Source organism: Hyla sarda, chromosome 2 (genome assembly GCF_029499605.1).
Source record: "Hyla sarda isolate aHylSar1 chromosome 2, aHylSar1.hap1, whole genome shotgun sequence".
NCBI lineage: Eukaryota > Metazoa > Chordata > Amphibia > Anura > Hylidae > Hyla > Hyla sarda.
Genome location: NC_079190.1, coordinates 98,839,659 through 98,864,464, shown reverse-complemented (window position 1 = coordinate 98,864,464; position 24,806 = coordinate 98,839,659). Strand labels below are relative to the sequence as shown.

Below are 24,806 nucleotides of genomic sequence, written 5' to 3'. Positions count from 1 at the left end.
TCTGTCTGACCACAGTGCTCTCTGCTGACACCTCTGTCCGTGTCAGGAACTGTCCAGAGCAGGAGCAAATCCCCATAGCAAACCTAACCTGCTCTGGACAGTTCCTGACATGAACAGAGGTGTCAGCAGAGAGCACTGTGGTCAGACTGAAAAGAACTATACAACTTCCTCTGGAGCATACAGCAGCTGATAAGTACTGGAAGGACTTTTAATGGAAGTAATTTACAAATCTGTGTAGCTTTCTGGCACCAGGTGACATTAAATTTTTTTTGTCACCGGAGTACCCCTTTAAATGGAAAATTTGAAAGAAAGTTGACTTTTTTAAATTGAATTCCTGTAAACCACAAGGTTAACAAAGTTTCTAAATACTCTTGTGAATTCTTTGAATTTCTGTGCAGAAAACGCCAAACTAGGTTTTGTCGGGCGTTTTGAAAAACCAGCCTCTGAGCCCAAAATTACTGAAAAACGCCAAAAGGATAAAAAAAAGAAAAAAACGCCAAACTGAAAAATGCCAGGTGGATCTGGCATTTTGCAGTTTACTATTGACTTGCAGCTAACATCTGGACGCTGCGTTTTTTTGCTGAAAAAACTGCCGTGCGGGGAAAATTGGCGTTTTTTACGGCATTTTTGCAAAAAAAATCCTCAGTGGAATTCCAGCCTAAAGATAATGATAAATGTTAGCCAATGTCTCCATACACATGAATGTTCAACTGAGCCAAGAACTCGTGTTCTGAATTAAGAGAGGAGAAATTCAACATGCTAAAAATAGTGTCTGGGTTTTGCTTTTTGGGGGGCAAAGACATATTTTCTATTTATAGCTGATCCATTTAACAAATTTTGTGTTTGCTTGTGTTTTGATTATTGTATTGATTTTCAATGCTTTATTTTTCTATACAAAAAGAAAGTTTCAGCAGCACTCTTGGTCAAAAAATTGAGGCTCTTAGCGTACTTTTTGATCAATATGTGTTCCCCATGCACCACGCGGAGGTGGCCTCATTTCGGATTGGACCATAACACTCATTTCACTCACCTCTGCTGGGCATATGGCCTCTGACTGGATGACATGCTGGATCCACTATCAATTTAAAAATACCTCCTGTGAAACAGGGAGGGGTACACGGCTACAGAGGGTGCCACTCCCCCTAAATTGCACAGCAAAAAATAAAAATAGCCAGCACAAATTCCTAATACACGGATGCACGCTGCTGTGGCAAATACAGAGTATACAAAAAAAGAAGGTTACAGCAGCACTCTTGGTAAAAAAAATTGAGGCTCTTAGCGCACTTTTTGATCAAAACGAGTCCCCCATTCACCACGCGGAGGTGGCATCATTTCGGTTGGGTCCCTAACACTCATTTCACTCATCTCTGCTGGGCATATGGCTTCTGACTGGGTGACATGCTGGATCCACTATCAATTTAAAAACACTTCCTGTGAATTCCAGCCTAAAGATAATAATAAATATCAGCCAATGTCTCCATACACATGAATGTTCAGCTGAGCCAAGAACTCATGTTCTGAAGAGAGGATAAATTCAACATGCTAAAAACAGTGTCTGGGTTTTGCTTTTTCGGGGGCAAAGACATAGGGGGTGTGTATGAAGCTTTTTACCCTGTTTTTTTGACTGTGATTTGTCGCAGATTTTCCTTTATGTAATTTTTTGCGACAAACAATTGCGCCAAATGGTTTAGAACAAAATCACTGATTTCACTTTGTTAGTCGTGATTTCAGTTACAATCATTCTGTGGTCTGGAATTCATTAATTGCGACTTTTCGATTTGGCGCAAGTTTAGGAGCAAATACCTTCATTTAGGCACAAATCTACACCATGAATAAAGTGACAGAGAAAATAGCTACAACAATAGAACGTCCCAAAGTCAGATTTACTGCCTGGAATTCTGGGGTCTGCGCCTTTTGTAGGGCTACATTTGTGCCAAAATTACAAACTTGTGTACGACAATTGATAATTTTGGCGCAAATATGCTCCATTTGACGCAAAAAAACATACATAAAATCACACATTGCTACACCATTATTGATACATGTCCCCCATATTTTCTATTTATAGCTGATACATTTAACTAATTTTGTGTTTGCTTGTGTTTTGATTATTGTATTGATTTTCAATACTTTATTTTTTTATGGGACATACTTTGGGTTTAGTAATGCCAGAGGGAATGTTGCAGTAGTATCAAGGCTGCAACTGCAAGGATTTGCATAATATTAATGGCACATTAGTGTTTTAGCAATGATTCTGCAATGTGCTGAGTAACACATCAGTATCAGAAATGTCAAGGTTTCCAAGAAAAAGAGGAGCAAAAATAACCAGCGCACAGGTGGTAGGTTGCTATGTGCAAACACTGAGTTGACTCTTATTTATATTGCATCACCAGTTAGTCCAAGAAGCTTTAAATGAAATGTAAATTGATTCAGTGAAAAAATAGGGTTTGTTCACACAACAGAATTCAAGGAGAAAAATGTCACCACTGAATTCCTTGCCTTTTCTGTTCTGTGGTAAATGGAGCAGAAATTAGGCTACATCTGCACTTATTTTCTGTGAAAATATCATAGTGCCATAATAGGACTTTCACAATGGATCCCAGCAGAAGTATATGTTCCATCTTCTGCAGGAATTTAAAGGGGTATTCCAGGCAAAACCTTTTATATATATATATATATATATATATATATATATATATATATATCAACTGGCTCCGGAAAGTTAAACAGATTTATAAATTACTTCTATTAAAAAATCTTAATCCTTCCAATAGTTATTAGCTTCTGAAGTTTTCTGTCTAACTGCTTAATGGTGATGTCACGTCCCGGGAGCTGTGCATGATGGGAAAATATCCCCATAGGAGCTGCACAGCTCCCGGGACGTGAGTCATCAGAGAGCAGTTAGACAGAAAACAACAACTCAACTTCAGAAGCTAAAAACTATTGGAAGGATTAAGATTTTTTAATAGAAGTAATTTACAAATCTGTTTAACTTTCCGGAGCCAGTTGATATATAAAAAAAAAGTTTTGGCCTGGAATACCCCTTTAAATTGTCATCTTGACTTTGCTAGAAAAACACCTGCTGTGAGAACAAAGGCAAGGGAAACCGATTGTAGTCAATGGGAGTGTGTTGAAATTATAAAATCAACTGGTGCCAAAAAGTTAAGCAGATTTGTAAAGGAATAGGAACAATGGTGCAGCTCCCAATTATACACTGACCGAGGTGAATTGGGCCGTACCCCTATATCCAAGGTGTGAGAATTTTAGAAAATGAATAAAAAAGGCAAACCCACACCTCAAGGACAGTGATAATGAATAATTATTTAAATTCTTGCATAATAAGACTTGCATAATAATTATTGGCTGAGACCGTGCTTCAAATACCAATTTACGTTTCAAAAGTTTTTATTAGAGTTTGTACATAACAATAAGGAGCATTGTATTACATAATGCAACACATAAAATACAAAATAAAAAGCTTAATACAGATTAAAGAAAAGCCAGTGACCAAAAAGCCAAGAAGGCTGCATTCCGCCACTACCTCCCGCTTCGATGTCAGCATACACTCGGTTTGACACGTCTGCCCAACCACGGAGGGAGTGGCTGCTCCTCGAAACACATGGTCAAGTAAGCCAGTAAAAGAAACATAACAGAACTAGTAACATCAAAGGTGGTGTTCAAATATATCAGACAAGTAACGGAAAAGCATGTCTGTAAACTCGTTACACTATAGATGTGACTTTATTCTGGATTCTATGGCTACGGATTAATACCCTTCTGGCCTTCCCAAACTCTAAACACTATATAGCGGTGAAGCATTGAGTGCTACCAATTAACCCCCTACTCCTTCTGTTTAAATCCCCCAGACAGTCAGCACCCCTCTATCTGCCAGTTAGTATCTCCCCATACCCCGATAAGGGGAGGGGGGGGGAGCAGAGATGAAGAGACCAACAATCCTACTTGTAGAGCCGTGATGGTTTACGCTGGCCCACCCCTAGATGTAAAGACAATCCACGCTTCCCATGTCACCCTATGGGCAGGAAAATTCCCCTGGCCTGTCGCCCAGACCTCCTCCAAGGTGCAGACATGCGTAATCATAGTCACAAGATCTTCCACCCTGGGGGGGGGCTGTGTTTCTCCAGTTACGAGTAATTAAGATCTTTGCCAAAACCAGAATTTTACAGAAAAGGACTCTTACAAAGGGAGGGAAATCTTGCATGTCAATTAGTAATAAAGCTGCCTGAGGGGTAAGTTGGACAGGTTCCCCTAGTATGTCACTCAACAAACTCCCTACCTCTTTCCAGTATTGGGCAAGTTTCGGGCACGCCCATAACACATGCAATAGAGTGCCTCTCTGAGAACAACCCCTCCAACACCTATCTGAGCTCAAGGGGTACATAACATGGAGTCTAGCAGGGGTGTAGTACCACCTAAGATGTGTTTTGACTACTGCTTCTAGATGGGAGACAGCTTTTAAGGACTTTTGGACCAGTTTAAATGCCCCATTCCACTTCTCAACAGGCAGCTCCAGGTTCAACTCCAAATCCCACGCCCTCATATACGGTGTCTTCTCCAGTGGACCACTAGAGGACAAGTCCTCGTATAAGGGTTTGAGCCCTTTAAGCCCTTTTGTTTAGAGAAATATTCCACCAAACTAAGGCTCATTGGCGGAACAATGTGGCATGCTTCAACTAAAAAGCTTTTAATATGTAGATATGGGAATATTAGTTGAGTAGGGAGGCCAAATTTAGCTTGTAGATCTGAATATTGCAACAACTGGTCATTCTCATATAGGTCTGACACTCGAAGAATACCCCTGTCCACCCATTTTCTCACATCAAGATCTTCCACCACCAAGGAAAGTATAGAGAATGGGGCCATTTTATTCCCAGTAAATGAAGTGTCGGTCCTAATCTGTTGTGCGTAGGCGTGACATTGTTGAGCTGCAGTTGTAAACAAAGATGTCCTAGGCGAGGTGGAAACTCGCCAGGCGTGTAGAAATATTATACTTCGGGGGTCGTGTATAGACGCCAAGAAGCACTCAATTTGTACCCAGTGAACATCAGTTCTCCTTTCCCAACATGGTCTCAATAGGGAAATTATCGTAGCTGTGTGGTATCTGCGTATGTCAGGGATCCCCAAACCTCCCATCTTCCTGTGTTTAGTAGCCACGCAATACGGAGTTCGTGGCTTCTTATTGGCCCATATGAAAGACGATATTAGAGTACGCACGATATAGCAACTTAGGAAGAACTGACATTTTAAATGCAGCTATTCTACCTAGCCATGAGATTTCTACTTTGCCAATGGATTGTAAGTCCCTCTCCAGGACTTTGAAATATGGGACATAGTTAGTTAAGTATAAGGAGCATGCATGGGAGGTTAGGGAGATGCCTAAATATTTGATATGATGTTGTTGCCAGTCCAGAGGATAACGGAGCTTTAAATCATTTAATAACTGAGGGGGTAAATTTAGAGGTAGGACTTGGGATTTTAGTTCATTCAGCTTATAATAAGATGTAAGACCAAATTTATGTAATAGTGACAGCGCAGCCGGAAGGGACACCGCAGGGTTGGACAGGGACAAGATGATATCATCCGCATATAGTGAGACTACATGGTCTACATGTCCCACCTTGATGCCAGTTATGGTATCTGCCTCCCTCATCGCCTGTGCCAACGGTTCTAAAGAGATTATAAAAAGTAAGGGGGACAAAGGGCACCCCTGTCGGGTCCCGTTGGATAGGCGAAAAGGGTCAGATAGGGTCCCATTAGTGAAGACTTGGGCAGAAGGGTGTGAATAAAGTGCTCTAATGGCCTTAACTATATCGCCCTGAAACCCTAGTTTACCCAGGACTGCGAACGCATATTCCCAGTGAAGGCGATCGAACGCTACCATGACAGCCGGCAAGGTATAGTGATTAGCATATTGTATTAGATTAAGTACTCTCCGGGAGTTATCAGATGACTGGCGTCCTACAACAAACCCTGTTTGGTCTTGGTTGATTAGACTAGGCAATATAACAGCCAAACGTTTTGCTATTAATTTGGCATATATCTTGGCATCACAATTTAGCAAAGATATGGGCCTAAAGTTTTGGGGGATGTCCGGCTCCTTCCCAGCTTTAGGAAGAGTTACAATAAGAGCCCTCTGGTTTTCTTCTGGAAAGGACCCGGACATTATCGCTAATCTAAAAAAAGATAACATAGGAGCACGCAGAATAGGGGCAAATTTCTTAAAGTATTCGTTGGTAAGCCCATCTGGTCCTGGTGATTTACCAGATGGGAGGGAACGTATCACATTATCAAGTTCCATCAACATGATGGGCTCATTTAGACTATTAAGTTGGGTGGATGTAAGCTTTGGCAAGTTGACAGATGTTAAAAACGCATTAATGGTATCGTCAGAAGGCTGAGGTGTGGATCCATCAGAAGCCAAGTTGTATAAAGACGCATAGAATTTTTGAAACCTATTTGCTATTGCTTTAGGGTCTACCAGTTTCCCTTTTTTATCACTATCCCATAGGAATGGAATAGTGGATTTAAGCTGTTTAGCTTTAATGCGTGACGCTAATAGTTTCCCAGCCCTGTCAGAGCAAGCATAAAAGGTTGCTTTCATTTTCCTGGCTTTCCGTTCATAGTCTACAAATAATCGCTCTCTAAGAGTGCGCCTCAGATCCTTAAGGCTACTTGCCAGCAATTCAGACGGGGAAGTTTTATTAAGGACCTCATATCTATGTATGTCATCCAACAAATTAGTAATCTCTACCCTTCGGGTCTTCTTAAGTTGGGCACCCAGCTTGATGAAAGTCCCTCGTATAAATGCCTTGTGGGCATTCCACACAGAGAACATGTTAGTCTGCGAGTTATCATGAACCCGGAAGTACTCCTCCAGGTCCCTGCCAACTACTTTAGAGAAAACCGGATGGTTTATTATATATTGATTAGCCCTCCACAAATATGTTAGCGGGAGCCTGTCACTCTCTTTTAGGGTCAGAGCAATAGCAGCATGGTCAGACCACTTAATTAAGTCTATGGACGATGACATAGCGTCAAGCAACACACTCCTGTCCACCAGAAACATGTCGAGTCTAGCATAGCTATTGTGGGCCGCTGAATGAAAAGTAAAATCTTTTTCAGAGGGATGGTGCGCCCTCCACACATCATGCAGGTCTGAGGACAATAATACGTCTTTTATATTAGAGGGCCTAAGATGTGACCCCCCAGTGCAGTCCCATTCCCTGTCCACCACTGCATTAATGTCTCCGCAGAGAATAACTCTTCCTTGGCGAAGTCTGTCAATTCTAGATAGTACTTTGCGTAGAAACCTCTCCTGACCCCTGTTAGGGGCATACACTGAGGCCAATGTGTAGAGAACATGATTGAAATAACCTATTACTATAACATATCTACCTTGCGAATCTGTTACTACCTCTTTAAGCTGAAATGCAATAGTATGCTTAATAGCAATCATCACCCCTCTAGTTTTACTGTTAGCATGTGCCTGAAATATGTGAGGGTAAAATCTATTACACAGTCTATGTGCATCTTTCTTAATTAAATGCATCTCCTGCGCACACAATACATCACTCCTTAACTGCTTGGCTTCATTCCACAAATAATTTCTCTTTTGTGGGCTATTAAGCCCATTAACATTAATGGATGAAAAATGGATTACCATAGTAAATACCCAGTATCGCTAGATACGAAGAACATAAGGAATACCATACAGAAAGACACATCTCAGGATCCATGCTGGAGTAAAGCAGTCCACCTAGAACAGAACAAAAAATAACAGAAAACAACGGCAGGTATGTGCCATCAAAAAAAGGAAAAACCAGGAAAACCTGTTGAGAAAAACAGATAAGACCGTCTTGGACAGGGAGCATAGTTCACTTGAGCCAGAACAGCCCTATGACCAAAGGCCAGCACTGCGACTAAACAAAAAGGCCCTCAGGTTGCAGCCCCAACTCTTTTCCATTCCTCAGCAATTCTTGAAGGAGGTTTCTTGGTGGTGAGCGGATCTCTCGGCTGCGTTAAATTCCACTGCTGGAGAAGGTTGGCACCCTCCTCCACGTTGCGTACCACGTGCATGCTGTTATCTCTCTGTATCAGGAGGCGAACCGGGAACCCCCAGCGATACAAAATTTTATGGTCCCGGAGCACTGCAGTAATGGGCGCTAAGGTGCGCCGTTGCTGAAGGGTTGCTGCAGACAAATCAGTAAACAATAAAATCTTGCTAAAGTCTCCAGATAACTCCAAAGGCTTTCTTGCAGCCGCCATAAGCTCTTCCTTAATATGGAAATAGTGGATCCGGGCCAATACGTCTCTTGGTACATCATCCGCAAGGTGTTTGGGTCTCGGGACCCTATGAGCTCTGTCAATCACCATATCAATCTCAGTGCTATGTGGAAGGACCATTTTGATAAAGTCCTGCAAGAACTTCTTCAATGCTGATGGTGGTATACTTTCAGGTACACCCCGGAATTTAATATTGTTCCGGCGGGACATGTCTTCCAGGTCCGCCATCTTTGCTCTCATTAGCTGTATCTCGTCTTCCACCTCATAGTGTGCATCCAGCAGCTCATTATGCGAGGACACCAACTCTCCCATTTTGTTCTCAATATGATTAACCCTGGATTGTACCTCCACTATGTCCCTTTTTACTGGAGACAGCATGGTTGCAACGTCCACATGTATAGACTGGTGGAGAGCCATAAGCATGTTCTTTAAAGTCACTTCAGTAACTGGGGCATTAGAGGAGGGATGACTCGCCAGACAGTCAGCAATGAAAGTATCAGAGCCACTCACCTCCACCCCTTGCTGTTCATCCTCTGAATGTAGTCGCTGTCTCTGCTTAGCAGGGCTGCCCGAGAGTGGTGAAGCAGGCGCAGAGGCCGGCAGCCCCGTACCGTTCAGTCCACGGCCGCGTCCTCCGGAGCTGAGAAGTGAGCTCCCACCTTCCCGAACATCAGGTAATGGGCTCGGGGGTGCAGACGCGCTCCTCCGGTTGTCATCTCGGGAGGAGGGTAGCGCCTCTTTATGTCTCCGGGAGCCCGTGGACTCCACACTAGCAGGAGAGCGCGGGGCCGCGCCATCTTGGAAATCCCCCGGGTCAGCCGCGAGGTAGAAATCTGTGAGTTTGCGGAGTCTGGGGTTCGCTTTTCCTCTCCTTCTAGTTCTAGATGCCATCATGGAATGGAATAGGTGGGTTTGGCGCAAATATCTTACTTAAAACGGGCAGTAAGTCGCTGTAGTTGCTTGCAGTGCACGGAGCTCTCTGATCAAGCAGCCATCTCCGGCAAGCGCCAAGTCACGCCCCTCAAATACCAATTTAATAAAATTTAATAAAAATAAAAAATAAATTATATAAATGTATATGTAAATTCCCCTTACAGGGCACTTGTGGGAGGAATAATCACATAGATATAGCATAAAACATGACAGAAATCTGTGCAATAATATAAAATAATGTGAGATAGCAGACTGCCAAATAATCCAGCAATGTGACTGATACTCCGGCAATCTTGATTATCTAATAGTCCGGTAATGTACCAACTGATAGTCCAGCAATGTGAAGATTGGTGGAGTAATTATGTATCCAAACAGTACTGTACAGTTAGCCACTGGTTGAAAAAATATATTATATTATATCACCAACCTCACTGTGGTGCCGTCTCCTCTCGATGATTAGCGGTGATGCGTCTGACGTCAGCAGAAGATGGAGGTGGATGATGGAAGCACAGGAGCAGCAAGTAAGTCGGCCACAGGAGCGGTGTATGAGTCAAGTGGCAGCAGGTGGATCACAATTGTAGCGAATGGATCCTAATGGGAGCAATGGATCTCTGAACCAAAAGACGCTGGAGCCGGTATCGGACAGCTGGTAGCTTAAAGTCTGTGGTGTTGTGAGGGGAATTTATGTATACATTTATATACATTTTTTTTAATACATTTTATTCAGTTGATATTTGAAGCACAGTCTCAGCCAATAATTATTATGCAAGTCTATTGAATTTAAATAATTATTCATTATCACTGTCCTTGAGGTGGGGGTTTGCCTTTTTTATTCATTTTCTAAGATTTGTAAATCTTAACCCTTCCAGTACTTATCTGCTGCTGTATGCTCCAGAGGAAGTTGTGTAGTTATTTTCTGTCTGACCAATGTGCTCTCTGCTGACACCTCTGTCCATATCAGGAACTGTCCAGAGAAGAAACAAATCCCCATAGCAAACCTCTCCTGCTCTGGACAGTTCCTGACAAGGACAGAGGTGTCAGCAGAGAGCACTGTGGTCAGGAAGAAAAGAACAACTCAACTTCCTCTAGAGCATAAAACAGCTTATAAGTACTGGAAGGATTAATATTTTTATATAGAAGTAATTTACAAATCTGTTTAACTTCCTGGTACAAGTTAGTTAGAAAAAACTTTTTTCCACCAAAGTACCCCTTTAAAGGGGTACTCCGGTGCTTAGACATCTTATCCCCTATCCAAAGGATAGGGGATAAGATGCCTGACCGCGGGAGTCCCGCCGCTGGGGACCCCCGTGATCTTGCACGCGGCACCCCGTTTGTAATCAGTCCCCGGAGCGTGTTCGCTCCGGGTCTGATGACGGGCGACCACAGGGCGGGCGGCGTGTGATGTCACGCCTGCGCCCCCGTGTGACATCACGCTCCGCCCCTCAATGCATGCCTACGGGAGGGGGCGTGACAGCTATCAAGCCCCCTCCCATAGGCTTGCATTGAGGGGCGGAGCGTGAAGTCACACGGGGCACAGGCGTGACGTCACACGCCGCCCGCCCTGTGGTCGCCCGTAATCAGACTCAGAGCGAACACGCTCCGGGGACTTATTATAAACGGGGTGCAACGTGCAAGATCACGGGGGTCCCCAATGGCGGAACTCCCGCGGTCAGGCATCTTATCCCCTATCCTTTGGATAGGGGATAAGATGTCTAAGCACCGGAGTACCCCTTTAACATGTTTGTGAGACGCAGGAGCAAAGATCGTGGTGGAAGTTGGCTGTCATACACAGACGAACACCTGCCACAATTGTCGGGTGCGGAGAGGAAAAAAAGCATGAATGATAATGTTATTTATTCCACAAAGTGAACGTTGTAAGAAAAATCATGCCCGAATTGCTAATTTTGCTCATCTCAACTTAAAAAAGTGGAATAAAAATTATCAAAAGGTAGCATATAGTTCTTTTTTGTCTGACCAAAGTGCTCTCTGCTGACACTGTCCCTGTCAGGAACTGCCCAGAGCAGGAACAAATCCCCATAGCAAACCTAACCTGCTCTGGACAGTTCTTGACATGGACAGAGGTTTCAGCAGAGAGCGCTGTGGTCAGACTGAAAAGAACTATACAACTTCCTCTGGAGCATACAGCAGCTGATAAGTACTGGAAGGATTTTTAATAGAAGTAATTTACAAATCTGTTTAACTTTCTGGCACCAGGTGATATGACATATTTTTTTCCACCGGAGTATCCCTTTAAATTGAAAATTAGAAAGAAAGTTGACATTTTTACATTTAATTCCTGTGCATCACAAGGTTAACAAAGTTTCTAAATCCTCTTGTGAATTCTTTGAAGGGGAGTTTTTAAATTGGGATGATATTAGGGTTTTTTCTAACAGCCAGGCCTCTCAAATCCCCTTCAGAAAAGAACTGGTCCCTTGAAAAATCTATGTTGAAAATATTCATGAAAAATTTTTTAGAAGAGAAAAAAAAAAACATTGAAAGCTATGAAAGCTATATAAATTGTGAATCTCCATAATTGTATTAACCCACAGAATAAAATAAAAATTGCTCCACAGTGAATTTTTTTAAAAAGTCAAACATTTTCACATTTTTAAAAGAAAAAACTATACAGGTTTGTGCAGCTCACAACTATTACGCACCGAGGTCAAACTGGGCAGGCAACTATACCTTAATTGCTAGAAAGGGAAAAACCAAAAAATACAATGTAGCCCGGACCTTCTAGGTGAGTAAATAAAATTGGATATACGTGGATCGTGCTTCAATAATAATTATCATTTATTATAAAATATAGATAAGATTTCGACACTTCTCACAGGGCCCTTGTGAGAAGAACATACATATTAAAAGGCAACCTAACAATGTATTTAGGCAATAGTAATTAAAACTATAGACCTGGCATAGAATAATAAAATAGCAGAGTAAGATCTGTACCATACAAATAAATTAAAGAGTTGCTCTTCTGGGTATTTAGGGTAGATATGTCCCTTTTTAGATACAGTAGCAAACAGTCTGTAATATTAGAAATTGTTACCGGTCTGTAAATGGTAACTCAGGCGATGGGTATTGCTCCCGCAATGGCTGAGTGTCCGTGGTGTGCACAGTTCTCTGTGCGGTGCTTCCAATTGTGAGCCTGGTCCAGTAGAATCTGAGCGCGGTGGCAGTCGCTGTCGGCTGAGGCGCTGGCAGGCGCCGAAGATCGCAGTGGTGTCCGGGGACTGCTGGCGCTGGCGTGCGCTGGAGTTGGTATTCCTCACCGCTTTGCTAGTTGGTAGACAGGACCATGTACTGGAGGGCTGGAAGTTTACCTCGTGGTGCCGGCGTCTGACATCAGAGCCGGGATGGCTGCACCAGGATGGTTACACCGGAATGGATCTGAACTGCTGAACCGGGTAGGTAGCAGAGTAAGAGCGCTAATAATGGTACAGTTCATAGAAGGTAACTGGCCATAAAATTTAGGCACAGTTCGAGTACTACTATGCCAGTAGATAACGACTAGATGCGTTTCAGGGTTGTATAATGTAACCCTTTCCTCAGTAGTCCATGACTACTGAGGAAAGGGTTACATTATACAACCCTGAAACGCGTCTAGTCGTTATCTACTGGCATAGTAGTACTCGAACTGTGCCTAAATTTTATGGCCAGTTACCTTCTATGAACTGTACCATTATTAGCGCTCTTACTCTGCTACCTACCCGGTTCAGCAGTTCAGATCCATTCCGGTGTAACCATCCTGGTGCAGCCATCCCGGCTCTGATGTCAGACGCCGGCACCACGAGGTGAACTTCCAGCCCTCCAGTACATGGTCCTGTCTACCAACTAGCAAAGCGGTGAGGAATACCAACTCCAGCGCACGCCAGCGCCAGCAGTCCCCGGACACCACTGCGATCTTCGGCGCCTGCCAGCGCCTCAGCCGACAGCGACTGCCACCGCGCTCAGATTCTACTGGACCAGGCTCACAATTGGAAGCACCGCACAGAGAACTGTGCACACCACGGACACTCAGCCATTGCGGGAGCAATACCCATCGCCTGAGTTACCATTTACAGACCAGTAACAATTTCTAATATTACAGACTGTTTGCTACTGTATCTAAAAAGGGACATATCTACCCTAAATACCCAGAAGAGCAACTCTTTAATTTATTTGTATGGTACAGATCTTACTCTGCTATTTTATTATTCTATGCCAGGTCTATAGTTTTAATTACTATTGCCTAAATACATTGTTAGGTTGCCTTTTAATATGTATGTTCTTCTCACAAGGGCCCTGTGAGAAGTGTCGAAATCTTATCTATATTTTACAATAAATGATAATTATTATTGAAGCACGATCCACGTATATCCAATTTTATTTACTCACCTAGAAGGTCCGGGCTACATTGTATTTTCACATTTTTCACAATATTTTACAGTATCAACAAAAATTTACCACTAAGTAGGTAAAAATAATAATAATAATAATAATAATAATAAAGTACAATGTGTCACACAAAAAAAAAACTATTGGAGAATTACAATTCTAAAGTCATTACCACATAAAGAGACAAATGCCAGATTTAAAAAAAAAAATGGGGCTTGGTCATTAAGGTAAAAACAGGCAAAGTCCTTAAGGGATTAAAGGGGTACTCAGGAGGGGGGGGATGTTTGACTGACTGGTACCAGAAAGTTATACAGATTTGTAAATTACTTCTATTTAAAAAATGTTTTAACCTTCCAGTACTTAACACCTACTGTATGCTTTGGAGGAAGTAGTGTAGGTTTTTCCAGTCTGACCACAGTGCTCTCTGCTGCCACCTCTGTTTGCTGCCACCTCAGGAACTTTCCAGAGCAGAAGCAAATCCCCATACCAAACTTCTAATGTTCAGGACAGTTCCTGACATGGACAGAAGTGGCAGTCTGTGGTCAGACTGGAAAGAACTACACAACTTCCTCTGGGTAATACAGCATCTAATAAGTACTGGAAGTGTTGTGAATTTTAAATTGAAGTAATTTACAAATCTGTGTAACATTCTGGCACCAGTTGACCTGAGAACCTTTTCTTCTTCCAGAGTACCCCCATTTTCCTTTTCATATTATGGAGAGGGTTCCAAAAATGATACAGACTAGATGCCGACCAGTGGAAAATAGAAAAAATATTAATTGCCTGGAGTGGAAACACAGTGGCTTAGTAAATACATATATCCAAAGGAAATAGCCCAGCAATCTTCTTTTTTGTTTATTATTTCTATTTCAGATGCTAAACTTAAACCTAAATAGCAACATATTTATTTAAGTTATTTTCCCTTGAGAAAAGCTTCACTTTTATTTATCTTCACTTTTAACTGCAACACCTGAAGCTATTCCCACTGTGCACTGGCATTTCTTAAATGGTATATAAGGAGACGCCACCAATAGGTTTGCCTAGAAGAATTTTCAGTGAATTTTCTCACAATGCTCAGGCTTCTCTTCCTTGCTGCTCTTGCAATCTGCGGTAAGTTCTTGCATTCTTTGCAGTATAGTCCTTGTTCTGAAAGAAAGAACTTTATTGCTAATTCGGAAGAAAAAGTTGTAGTCATGGCAAAATATTATGTTAGCAAATCTAATTTTATTTACACTGGATTGTGAAAAGTATTGTATAACAGTACTTTACAGACTCCATGTTGATTTAAAATAAAAGCAATAGAAAAATATTAAATGTATAGAAAATGTTACATCTTTTCCCTAGACCTTTGCTTACTGACATGTGATCGGCTATGTTGAAATTTTATGGTCAAATAGGCATAATCTGCTGACCAATCATGACCATTCACCAGTTTGCACATGTCCATTAAAGATCATGGGGCATAACATTTAAGGTGTATACAGGTCACATTATCAATAATATTTGTTCTTGAATGTAATAGTTACCACTCAAATACTATAATATAACAAGTGCTACGTAGTTATTGTCAATCCAAACATCTATACAAACATACAATGCACCCTTGTTTTACTGAAAATAAGAAAATCTGTCAAATGTTTTCTAGTTTCTGCATTTTTTTTTTATCTCTGCATTATTCTACACATAGGACAATGTCATGATGATGACATCCGCTATTTTGAAGACAACGAAATTGAAGAAAACGAAAATGGACGTGTTGTAGGAGGAACTAATGTAGCAAAAAACGCCTGGCCCTGGCAGGTCAGCATTCATCCTTATTTATTAAAGATGTGACATTCTGTACATAAAAATATACTTAATAGTAATCTGTATTTGTTACAGGCACTAGAGGTAGTAGAATCCCAGTTTGCAGTAACACATGTGCCATTTGTGTCAACTGATAATCTAATAGTAGTTTAGTAGTTCCTAGTTTGATGTTCTCATTTGTAGTTATTGAGGTAAATTCTTCATGAAATGACTGCCTAGTGAGGGCATGCTTATACAGAGAAGACAAACAAACACGCTGAGCTAAAAAGTAAATTATGGGGAAAAGCAAAGGCAGGAAATCAACATCCGCCTCTTACGGCCAAAGAGTTTGATAAAGTCTAGTAAATATGCTGCAGTCACCAATGAAAACTGTGCTGTAATGGAGAAAAAATAAAAAGGAGTTAAGCATTATCCGAAGGGCTGTTATCAAGGCTGCTTGAAAAGGACATTAGAACCAGAGTAATAGTATAGAAGGTATACTATTTTTATAATTTATTAACTTTAACTAAAAATAATTTGCAAGGAACATATTGAAAGAGCAGTGGACCGTACCAGGGAGTAGAGTTTAAGGTGCAGCTGGTTTTCACCAGAGCCTGCTGCAAAGCGGGATAGACTTGCTGCGGCAGGCGGCACCCAGGTCGCTACCCCTGATATGACTCGTCCACACAGGCTGCTGAGGTGTTACGTGGCCCAGGTAAGATGAGGCAAACTCATAGTCTGGACAGGCAAGAGGTCAGGGCAGGCGGCACACGAGCATGGTCAGGAACAAAGCTAGGAGGTCAGAGGGAAGGCAGCACAGGAACAAGGCCAGGTCACAAAGCAAGAGATCAGGAACACTGTTAGACAACACACAACTGGAATGCTTTCTCTAGGGCTAGTGAACACAAAGATCCGGCAAGGACAGAAAGGAAGTGTGAGGTTAAATAGACAAAGGACCAGACAAGCACCAATCAATGGTGCGCTGGCCCTTTAAATCTGAGGAAGCCGGCGAACGAGAGCCCTAGGAGGTGGGGGCACCTGTGCCGGCAGCAGGGAACAGTGGAGGGGACAGAGATGCGGAGAGGAAAGTGAGAGCCCCGGGTTCACATGCGGGAGCATCCCGTGATGCAAACGGCGGCAGAAGCAGCACAGGAGGACGGGCTGGAGCGCACTCGCAGCCAATACGTTTGGCTGCAGCGCTACTTGTGACACATATGTGTTTCTTTAATAACACTGAGCTGCCAGAGCCCAGGGCAGATGTTGCTGAAAAACGTTACTGTTAAGAGGTGCTACGCATTTTAGACCCATTTGACTGAGGTGGCCAGACAGTGGCAAGTGAGCTAATACAATATATACAATTCAAAATGTGTGCAAACAACCTCCTATACATTGTAAAAATAATTTTACTACTCTAAAGCATACATACAAAAGAATTCAAAACATATTTTTCAGAGACAAGGATGAAAATAGTAGCTGCCATTTTTTAAGTTCCTGGTGCTGTTCCCTTCTTCCTGTTTCTGAAAACATGCTAACCCTGCAGGAACCACTCACTCAGCCAATCACCGTAGTGATGACCCACTTCAGTCAATGACTGGCTGAGCAGACATTACCTGCAGGGTCGGCAAGTCATCAGAATCATAAAGAAACCAAGAGCACCAGGGTGGTAGCGACAGGTGAGGTGATTTATTTTTTATTTTTGCAGTACCTAGGGTCCTTTTAAAAAAAATTTGACCCCCCCCCCCCCCAAAACCCCTAAAGATATAGTGTCATTTTTTTTAATTTTCCATTATTGGCTTCCTCCAGGTATCTCTCCAGTATCTGTCCGGCAGCAGCTGGTACCACACCTGTGGAGCCTCCCTCATCCGCGCTAACCGTGTGTTGACCGCCGCACATTGTGTGGACAGGTAATTGTGTGCTATTTTCTTATTATATATTAAAGTAATTTAGGTAATCTAATGAAGATCATTTATAATATGTACCTAGAAAGTTATAATTATAAATAACACAGTAGCAACAAGTCCAAACTATAATCCTGCTGTGTTAAAAAAAAGGAAGGCAAGAACCCTTACTATTTCATTTGCAATATATTGGGGGAAATCCTTTCTGAATCCACATAATTGTCAGCATAAATCCCTGGATCAACATTTCATCTTCAGAAATTTAGTATCCATAATTTGTAATATTTTTTTATTTTTATTTTTTTAAAGGCTGCTCTAAATATCGCTCATGACAGGTATAGATAAAATTTTATGTCTGGAAAATTTGTAAAACAAACTAAATGGTTCAGAAACAAAAAAGCCATTGCTTACTGTAGCTCGATGTAGGACACTCATGATAAAGGGAAAGTGTGTATTGTGTCATTTTATAGGACAGACTGCAGACTAGTAATTCTGCTCCATGCAGTCTGTTAGTCCACAAAAGCTTGTAAGTGGTTCATGCTGCTTTGCAAAATGACTGAAATTGAACTCACTAAACAATAACTTTCCTTCATGTCCTCCCTAACAGAACCGTTTCCTTCCGTGTGGCCCTCGGTGACCACAATCTTAATACTAATGAAGGCACCGAACAGTACATTTCTGTCTCTTCCATCAGAAAACATGCTAGCTGGAACACCAACAACGTTGCTGCTGGGTAAGGAATTGATGAACATGCAACAATTTTTAATAACTAATTGGAAGCAAATAAATACATAACACATTGGGGGCTTCTGATTCTATGCAGACTCTAATTATTTATTCTGTAGGACACCTGATATTTTTTCTGTAGGTCCATACGATTAAAACGATATCCAACTTACCGTATTTATCGGGGTATACCACGCACCGGCCTATAACACGCACACCCTCATTTTACCAAGGATATTTGGGTAAAAAAAGTTTTTTACCCAAATATCCATGGTAAAATGAGGGTGCGTGTGTGCGCGTGTATACCCCGATATACACCCAGGAAAGGCAGGGGGAGAGAGGCCGTCGCTGCCCGCTTCTCTCCCCCTGCCTTTCCTGGGGTCCAGAGCGCTGCTGTCGGCCCTTTTCACCCCCTGGTTATCGGCGCCGCTGCCCGTTCTGTCCCCCTGACTATCGGTGCCGGCGCCGATAGCCAGGGGGAGAGAAGCGGCGCCGACAGCCAGGGGGAGAGAAGGGGCAGCGGCACCCATTGCCGGCGCCGCTGCCCCGTTGCCTCCCCCCATCCCCGGTGGCATAATTACCTGAGTCGGGTCCGCGCTGCTGCAGGCCTCCGTCGTGCGTCCCCAGCGTCGTTGCTATGCACGGCGCGGCGCACTGACGTCATGCGCCGCGCCGTTCAGCGCATAGCAGCGACGCCGGGGACGCACGCCGGAGGCCTGCAGCAGCGCGGACCCAACTCAGGCAATGGGTGCCGCTGCCCCTTCTCTCCCCCTGGCTGTCAGCGCCGCTTCTCTCCCCCTGGCTATCGGCGCCGGCACCGATAGTCAGGGGGACAGAACGGGCAGCGGCGCCGATAACCAGGGGGTGAGAAGGGCCGACAGCAGCGCTCTAGACCCCAGGAAAGGCAGGGGGAGAGAAGCGGGCAGCGACGGCCTCTCTCCCCCTGCCTTTCCTGGGGGTGTATCGGCGTATAACACGCACACAGACTTTAGGCTAAAAATTTTAGCCTAAAAAGTCCGTGTTATACGCCGATAAATACGGTATATAGGTTTGATTTTGTTTTACTTTTGGTAAAAATTATAACTTTTTGCAAGAAAATTAGTGTTTAAAATTGTCCTTCTGACCCCTATAACTTTTTTATTTTTCCATATACGGGGCTATATGAGGGCTCATTTTTTGTGCCGTGATCTTTAGTTTTTATTGGTACAATTTTTGTTTTCATGGGACTTTTTCATCGCTTTTTATAAAAATTTTTAGGGTATACAAAGTGACCAAAAATACACAATTTTTTTTATGTATACGCCATTGAACGTGCAGTTTAATTAACATTATATTTTTATAGTTTGGACATTTGCGCATGCGGCGATACGACATATGTTATATTTACATATTTTTTATATGGAATTTGGGAAAAGTGGGGTGTTTTACACTTTTAATATGGAAGGGGTTAATGGGTGTTTTTTAAACTTTTATTCGACTTATTTATATATATATATTTACACTTTATTAGTCCCCTTAGGGGATTTTAGGAGTAATCATTAGATTCCTCATACAGATCAATGTAGTTCCGTAGAACTACATTGATCTGTGTGCTCTGTGCTCTATTAATAAAGCCTAGTCCAGCCAGGCTCTATCAATGACACAGCAGCAACAGGAGGAGAGGTAAGCCCTACAGCTACCTCAGAAGTGGATTGCTCCCCTGTGATCGCGCTAATAAATTTACATTAATAACAGGTTAACATAACTCTTCACTGAAGATGCCATTTTACCTCTAGTAATGTGAATATCCCACGATCTCCTTATTACATTTCTATGCATTTAATATAAATACATTTACTTTTGTATATTTTCTCTACACAGGTATGATATTGCTATTCTGTGGCTGGCCTCCAGTGCTACCCTGAACAATTCTGTGAAATTGGCTACACTGCCAGCAAGTGGAGCTACCCTGGCAAACAACTACAACTGTGTTGTTACTGGATGGGGAAGAACCAGCAGTAAGTTATTTGACTAAGATTTTTATTTATTTTAAGAAACCTTTGCCTTAAGAGCACGAAAATGTACTAAATACATAGTGAGATGCTGTTTGCTCAGCATCTACCATCCACACCATGTCTTGATTCACATTTGACTATCACCTATGTGCAATTTGTTCCTGAAACAGTAGACAACTGCAACTATCTTAAACACAGAAACAAGCTCTTTGTTGGCTACAGTTTTCTTATGACCAGAACAGTTGTCCCAGTCAAAACAATAATGTATAAAAAAAAATGTAGGGCTAAGCTCACACAGTGGAATTTCTGCAGAAAAAAATCATTCAGAAACTATGTTGAAATTTGCTGCACATTGTGTTCAATTAGGATTTCACTGTCCCATTCACATGGCAAATTTTCTTATGCAGAAATTCTGCCACAGAAATTCCACAATCCGTATTCTGCAAAAATATACTGTAAGACCTGTCTTTGATTTTTTTCAAGAATCCTACTGAAATCAGTGCTTGAGGAGTTTGTCTTTATGTAAAGTCCAGTGAGAAGGCCGCACTGCAGGAGGATATATGGGAGGGAAACGATAATGTGGAGTCATTATGGGTAGAAATATTAGGAAATAAAAAATAAAAAAAATTCTGATAGGGGTTTGCTATAAGCCCCAAACATAATGGAAGAGGCAGAAGATCAATTACTGAGGCAAATAAACAAGGCAGCAAATCAGAATGAGGTGATAATAATGAAGGACTTTAACTATCCTGATATAAACTGGGAGAATACCTAGGGAATAGTGATCATAATATAATACATTATAACTTGTTCTGCAATAAGGGAACCTCGTGAGGGGCCACAAAAACAATGAACTTTAGGAAAGCAAAGTTTGATCAACTCAGAGAAGCTCTTAACAATATAAAATGGGATAATGTCCTCAAAAACAAGAATGCTGACACTAAATGGGAGACTTTTAAGAATATTTTAAATTCTCACTGTAAGAGGTATATGTCTTATGGGAATAAAAGGGTCAGGAATAAAGGAAAACCAAAGTCGATGAATAAAAATGTTAAGGGGGAAATAAATGACAAAAATAAAACATTTAAACTACTAAAAGAGGACGGCAGTGAAGCTATAGAGAAAAATGTAAATTATGTTAAAAAAAAAACAGATAAAAGCCGCAAAAATAGAGACAGAAATACTCATTGCCAAAGAGAGTAAAATTAATCCCAAAATGTTCTTTTAACTTAAGAAATAGCAAAAAGGTAAAAAATTTAAGTATAGGCCCTTTAAAAAATGATGAGGAAGAAATTATAGATGGGGATCAGGAAAAAGCAAATATATTAAACAAATTATTTTCCACTGTATTCACTGAGGAAAATGAAATGCCAGTGAGATAAGGTAAACTCCCCAGTACAGGTCAGCTGTCTAACCCAGGAAGAAGTACAGTGCAGCATACAAAAAAATCTAAATAGACAAATCACCAGGCCCAGATGGCATTCACTCCCATGTTCTAAAGGGATTAAGTAATGTAATAGACAGACCCCTATTTTTAATATTCACTCTATAGTGACAGGGACTGTTCTCCAGGACTGGTACATGGCAAATGTGGTGCCAATATTTAAAAAGGGGTCAAAAGGTGACTCCAGGAATTATAGACCTGTTAGTTTAACCTGTCAAACTAACCTGATCAGCTTTTATGAGGAGGTGAGCTCCAGACCAGGGACAATCACTGGATGTCGTACATCTGGATTTTTCCAAAGCATTTGATACGGTGCCACATAAAAGATTGGTACATAAAATTAGAAGGATTGGGCTGGGGGAGAATGTGTGTAAGTGGGTAAGTAACTGGCTTAGAGATAGGAAACAGAGGGTGGTTATTAATGGTACTTATTCTGATTGACTGTTACTAGTGGGGTACCACAGGGGTCAGACATTTAATATATTCATTAATGACCTTGTAAAGGGGTTGAATAGTAAAGTAGCAATCTTTGCAGATGATACGAAACTCTGTAAAGTGGTAAACACAATAGAGGACAGTGCACTGTTACAATTGGATCTGGATAGGTTGGAGGTTTGGACTGGGAAGTGGCAGATGAGTTTCAACACTGATAAATGTAAGGTAACGCACATGGGGAGGAAAAATCAAGGCTGACATTATGTATTAAATGGGAGAACACTTGGGAAGACTGACATGGAAAGGACTTAGGAGTCTTAGTTAACAGGAGGTTTGGGCTGGGAAGTGGCAGATGAGTTTCAACCAGGGCTGTGGAGTTGGTAGATAAACGTTCTGACTCCGGAGTTTTCTGAAATTCCAACTCTGACTCCGACTCCCCGACTCCTCTGTATTAATATGTGAATGTATTTTATACATTCCTTGAAGGAAAGAAAGGCAACATACATGTCATTACCACAGGACTACTGGCTGGGAAGCCAACAGTCTACTGTATTGAACAGTTTGTGTGCTGATCTGCTGCTGAAGATAGGGCAGTGGGAGGATCCAGGAAGAGGCATCTATTATAAAACATGATTTCCCTAGTAGAATCCCATAGTCATGTTTAAAGGGGTACTCTGCCCTAGACATCTTATCCCCTATCCAAAGGATAAGATGTCAGATCGCTGGGGTCCCGTTGCTGGTGACCCCCGGGATAGGCAATGCATACAGTATTGCCACAGACTGCACCATATTTTTCTTTGATTGGATCCAAGAGTGCCTGCCCCAGCTAATGTAATTAGTGCTAATACTGACAGTACAGTGCATGCATGACCACTCGCATATACTTATCTGGATCACACCCTTGAGCACCACTGTACTCATGTTGGCAGTGGCTAAATCTGTATAATAAATCTGGTTTCATGTTTTGGTTTTCTATGTTGTACTCAGTAAAACATGTTTTAAACAAAAAGCATTTGTTTTTGTGTAACCATGTTCTAAGAACCATTTATTTCAATTATTTTTATTATTTTATTTTTATTTTGGAAGAAGCAGAGTGACCAAATAACATTCCGTAACCTAAATAAGAGAATTGCATTGTATTGCAAAAGCATTATAATAAGAGACTATTATTTCTGCACAGCCGGTGGATCTCTTGCCACTGTTCTCCAGCAAGTTACTCTGCCTGTAGTTGCCCACGCAACCTGCTCTCTCAGCTCCTGGTGGGGCAGCACTGTCAAGACCACCATGATCTGCGCTGGTGGAGATGGAGTCAAGTCTTCCTGCAATGTAAGTATTTTCTTAGAGTGCTTTCCTTTATGTAGATCTGTGTGGTTATTTAATAGTTTTCTTTACCCACATCCATTAGTGTAGAACAACTTTTTGAGTATTTATGTAGGCAACATTAAAAATAATTGTTCTATAAAAGTATACATATTAATATTAATATCTACTGAGGCTCATGCTTGTATTTCCTCACTGCACATTAGGGAGATTCTGGTGGACCTCTGAACTGCGCAGTCAATGGTGTGTATCAGGTCCATGGTATTGTCAGCTTTGGCTCTTCTCTGGGATGCAACTACTACCAGAAACCATCTGTGTTTACCAAAGTCTCTTCTTACACCTCCTGGATCAGCAGCGTAAGTGATGTATATAAATCATTTATTGTTGTATCCCCAAATACCGGCCTATGTATCCAGAGTTGCCACGCTGGACATGCAATTCAACCAGGTGCAGTGCTTACCAGTTTAATTCAAGTGTGAAGAACTGGTAATGGACCTTACGGTTAGGGCTGCAATGAACAATAATTTTCATAATCGATTAGTTGGACGATTATTTTTTCCGATTAATCAATCAATGGAATTTAAAAAAGTTTTGTGGCATGTTTTGTAGTTTTTATTGGTATCAATGTGCTGTAGGTCAGATTTTTGTCTTTTGTTTGTTTTGTTTTTTATTTAATTTGTTTCTGTGCGGACATTCCAAGATTTAAACATAGAGATTGGCACAGAGATTGCCACAGCAGAGATAGCTCCACTTCGGTTAATATCACTTCCCCCCTGCCCACCACCAGACCAACTAATAAAGCAACCAACTAATTAATAATGAAAATCATTGACAACGATTTTCATGTTCAATTATTATTGACTATGTCAATCAGTTGTTTCAGTCTTACTTACAGTTCCAATAATTTAAGACTTAAATGGACACTGTCACTTTAAAAAAAACTTTTGACATGTCAAAAGGTTTGATCAGTCCGGGTCTGAGTTTTCAGACAGCGAACGATAGCTAGAACTAGCTGGGAGAAGAGAGCTGTAAGCAAAACAAACTTACAATGGAAGTCTATGGGATTGTCTCAGTTAACAGCAATTTTCCGCAGACTCGTTCTAACAATTGGTCACTCAGACCCCGACCAATTAATAGTTCTGAAATATATCTAGGCCACATCAAAAGTTTTTTTAAGCAACAGGTAACCTTTATGGTTGTTTCAGCTAATCTGCTATTGGAATGCCCAAACTATACATTATTCAATGAACCTTGTACCAATATATTCCAAATAAATGACTTACATTGTATATGTGTTTTCTTTTTCAGAACATCTAAATGGATCACTCCTTTTTCGCTAGTGGGAGACCTGATAACAGTTACAACACAATGCCTATCTGTGTTGTTTTAACTTACCAATATCTTGCTAATAAAGAACTTACCTCTAGTAAACGTGTGAACCATTTTTTCTTATGTGAAACATAGGATTGTACATCATACCTATCACATTGTATTGAACATATGCAGATTATTACATATTCAGCCTGAGGCTATGAAGCTACATTTTACTGGTCCCTGATATTTCATTTTTTTCCCTTAGACTCAGGTCACATG

At 41.5% G+C, this 24,806-nt stretch overlaps 1 protein-coding gene and 1 long non-coding RNA gene across 2 annotated transcripts in view; one reads left to right on the top strand and one right to left on the bottom strand.

The window, feature by feature from the left end:
- LOC130358826 (uncharacterized) overlaps positions 1 to 24,806 on the bottom strand; it is a 115,442-nt gene that overhangs the window by 28,478 nt on the left and 62,158 nt on the right. Inside the window, exon 3 of the long non-coding RNA XR_008889657.1 lies at positions 14,681 to 14,757. This is a non-coding gene — a long non-coding RNA (uncharacterized LOC130358826). The remainder of the gene's footprint in view (positions 1 to 14,680; positions 14,758 to 24,806) is intronic.
- Positions 14,245 to 24,639, top strand: LOC130358824 (chymotrypsin-like elastase family member 1). The gene is made up of 8 exons (XM_056562675.1): positions 14,245 to 14,721; positions 15,299 to 15,411; positions 17,200 to 17,300; positions 17,902 to 18,027; positions 19,881 to 20,017; positions 23,074 to 23,219; positions 23,420 to 23,569; positions 24,522 to 24,639. The coding sequence occupies exons 1-8, from the start codon at positions 14,682 to 14,684 to the stop codon at positions 24,528 to 24,530; spliced, it is 822 nt and encodes a 273-aa protein (XP_056418650.1). The 5' UTR covers positions 14,245 to 14,681; the 3' UTR covers positions 24,531 to 24,639.

What these genes read in the sequence shown, in the direction of transcription:
- LOC130358824 (XM_056562675.1), top strand. Translation starts at nt 14,682, where the DNA reads ATGCTCAGGCTTCTCTTCCTTGCTGCTCTTGCAATCTGCG. An exon ending in AAAACGCCTGGCCCTGGCAG is followed by an intron (nt 15,412 to 17,199) that starts GTCAGCATTCAT and finishes GGCTTCCTCCAG; the next exon opens with GTATCTCTCCAGTATCTGTC. An exon ending in TGGATGGGGAAGAACCAGCA is followed by an intron (nt 20,018 to 23,073) that starts GTAAGTTATTTG and finishes ATTTCTGCACAG; the next exon opens with CCGGTGGATCTCTTGCCACT.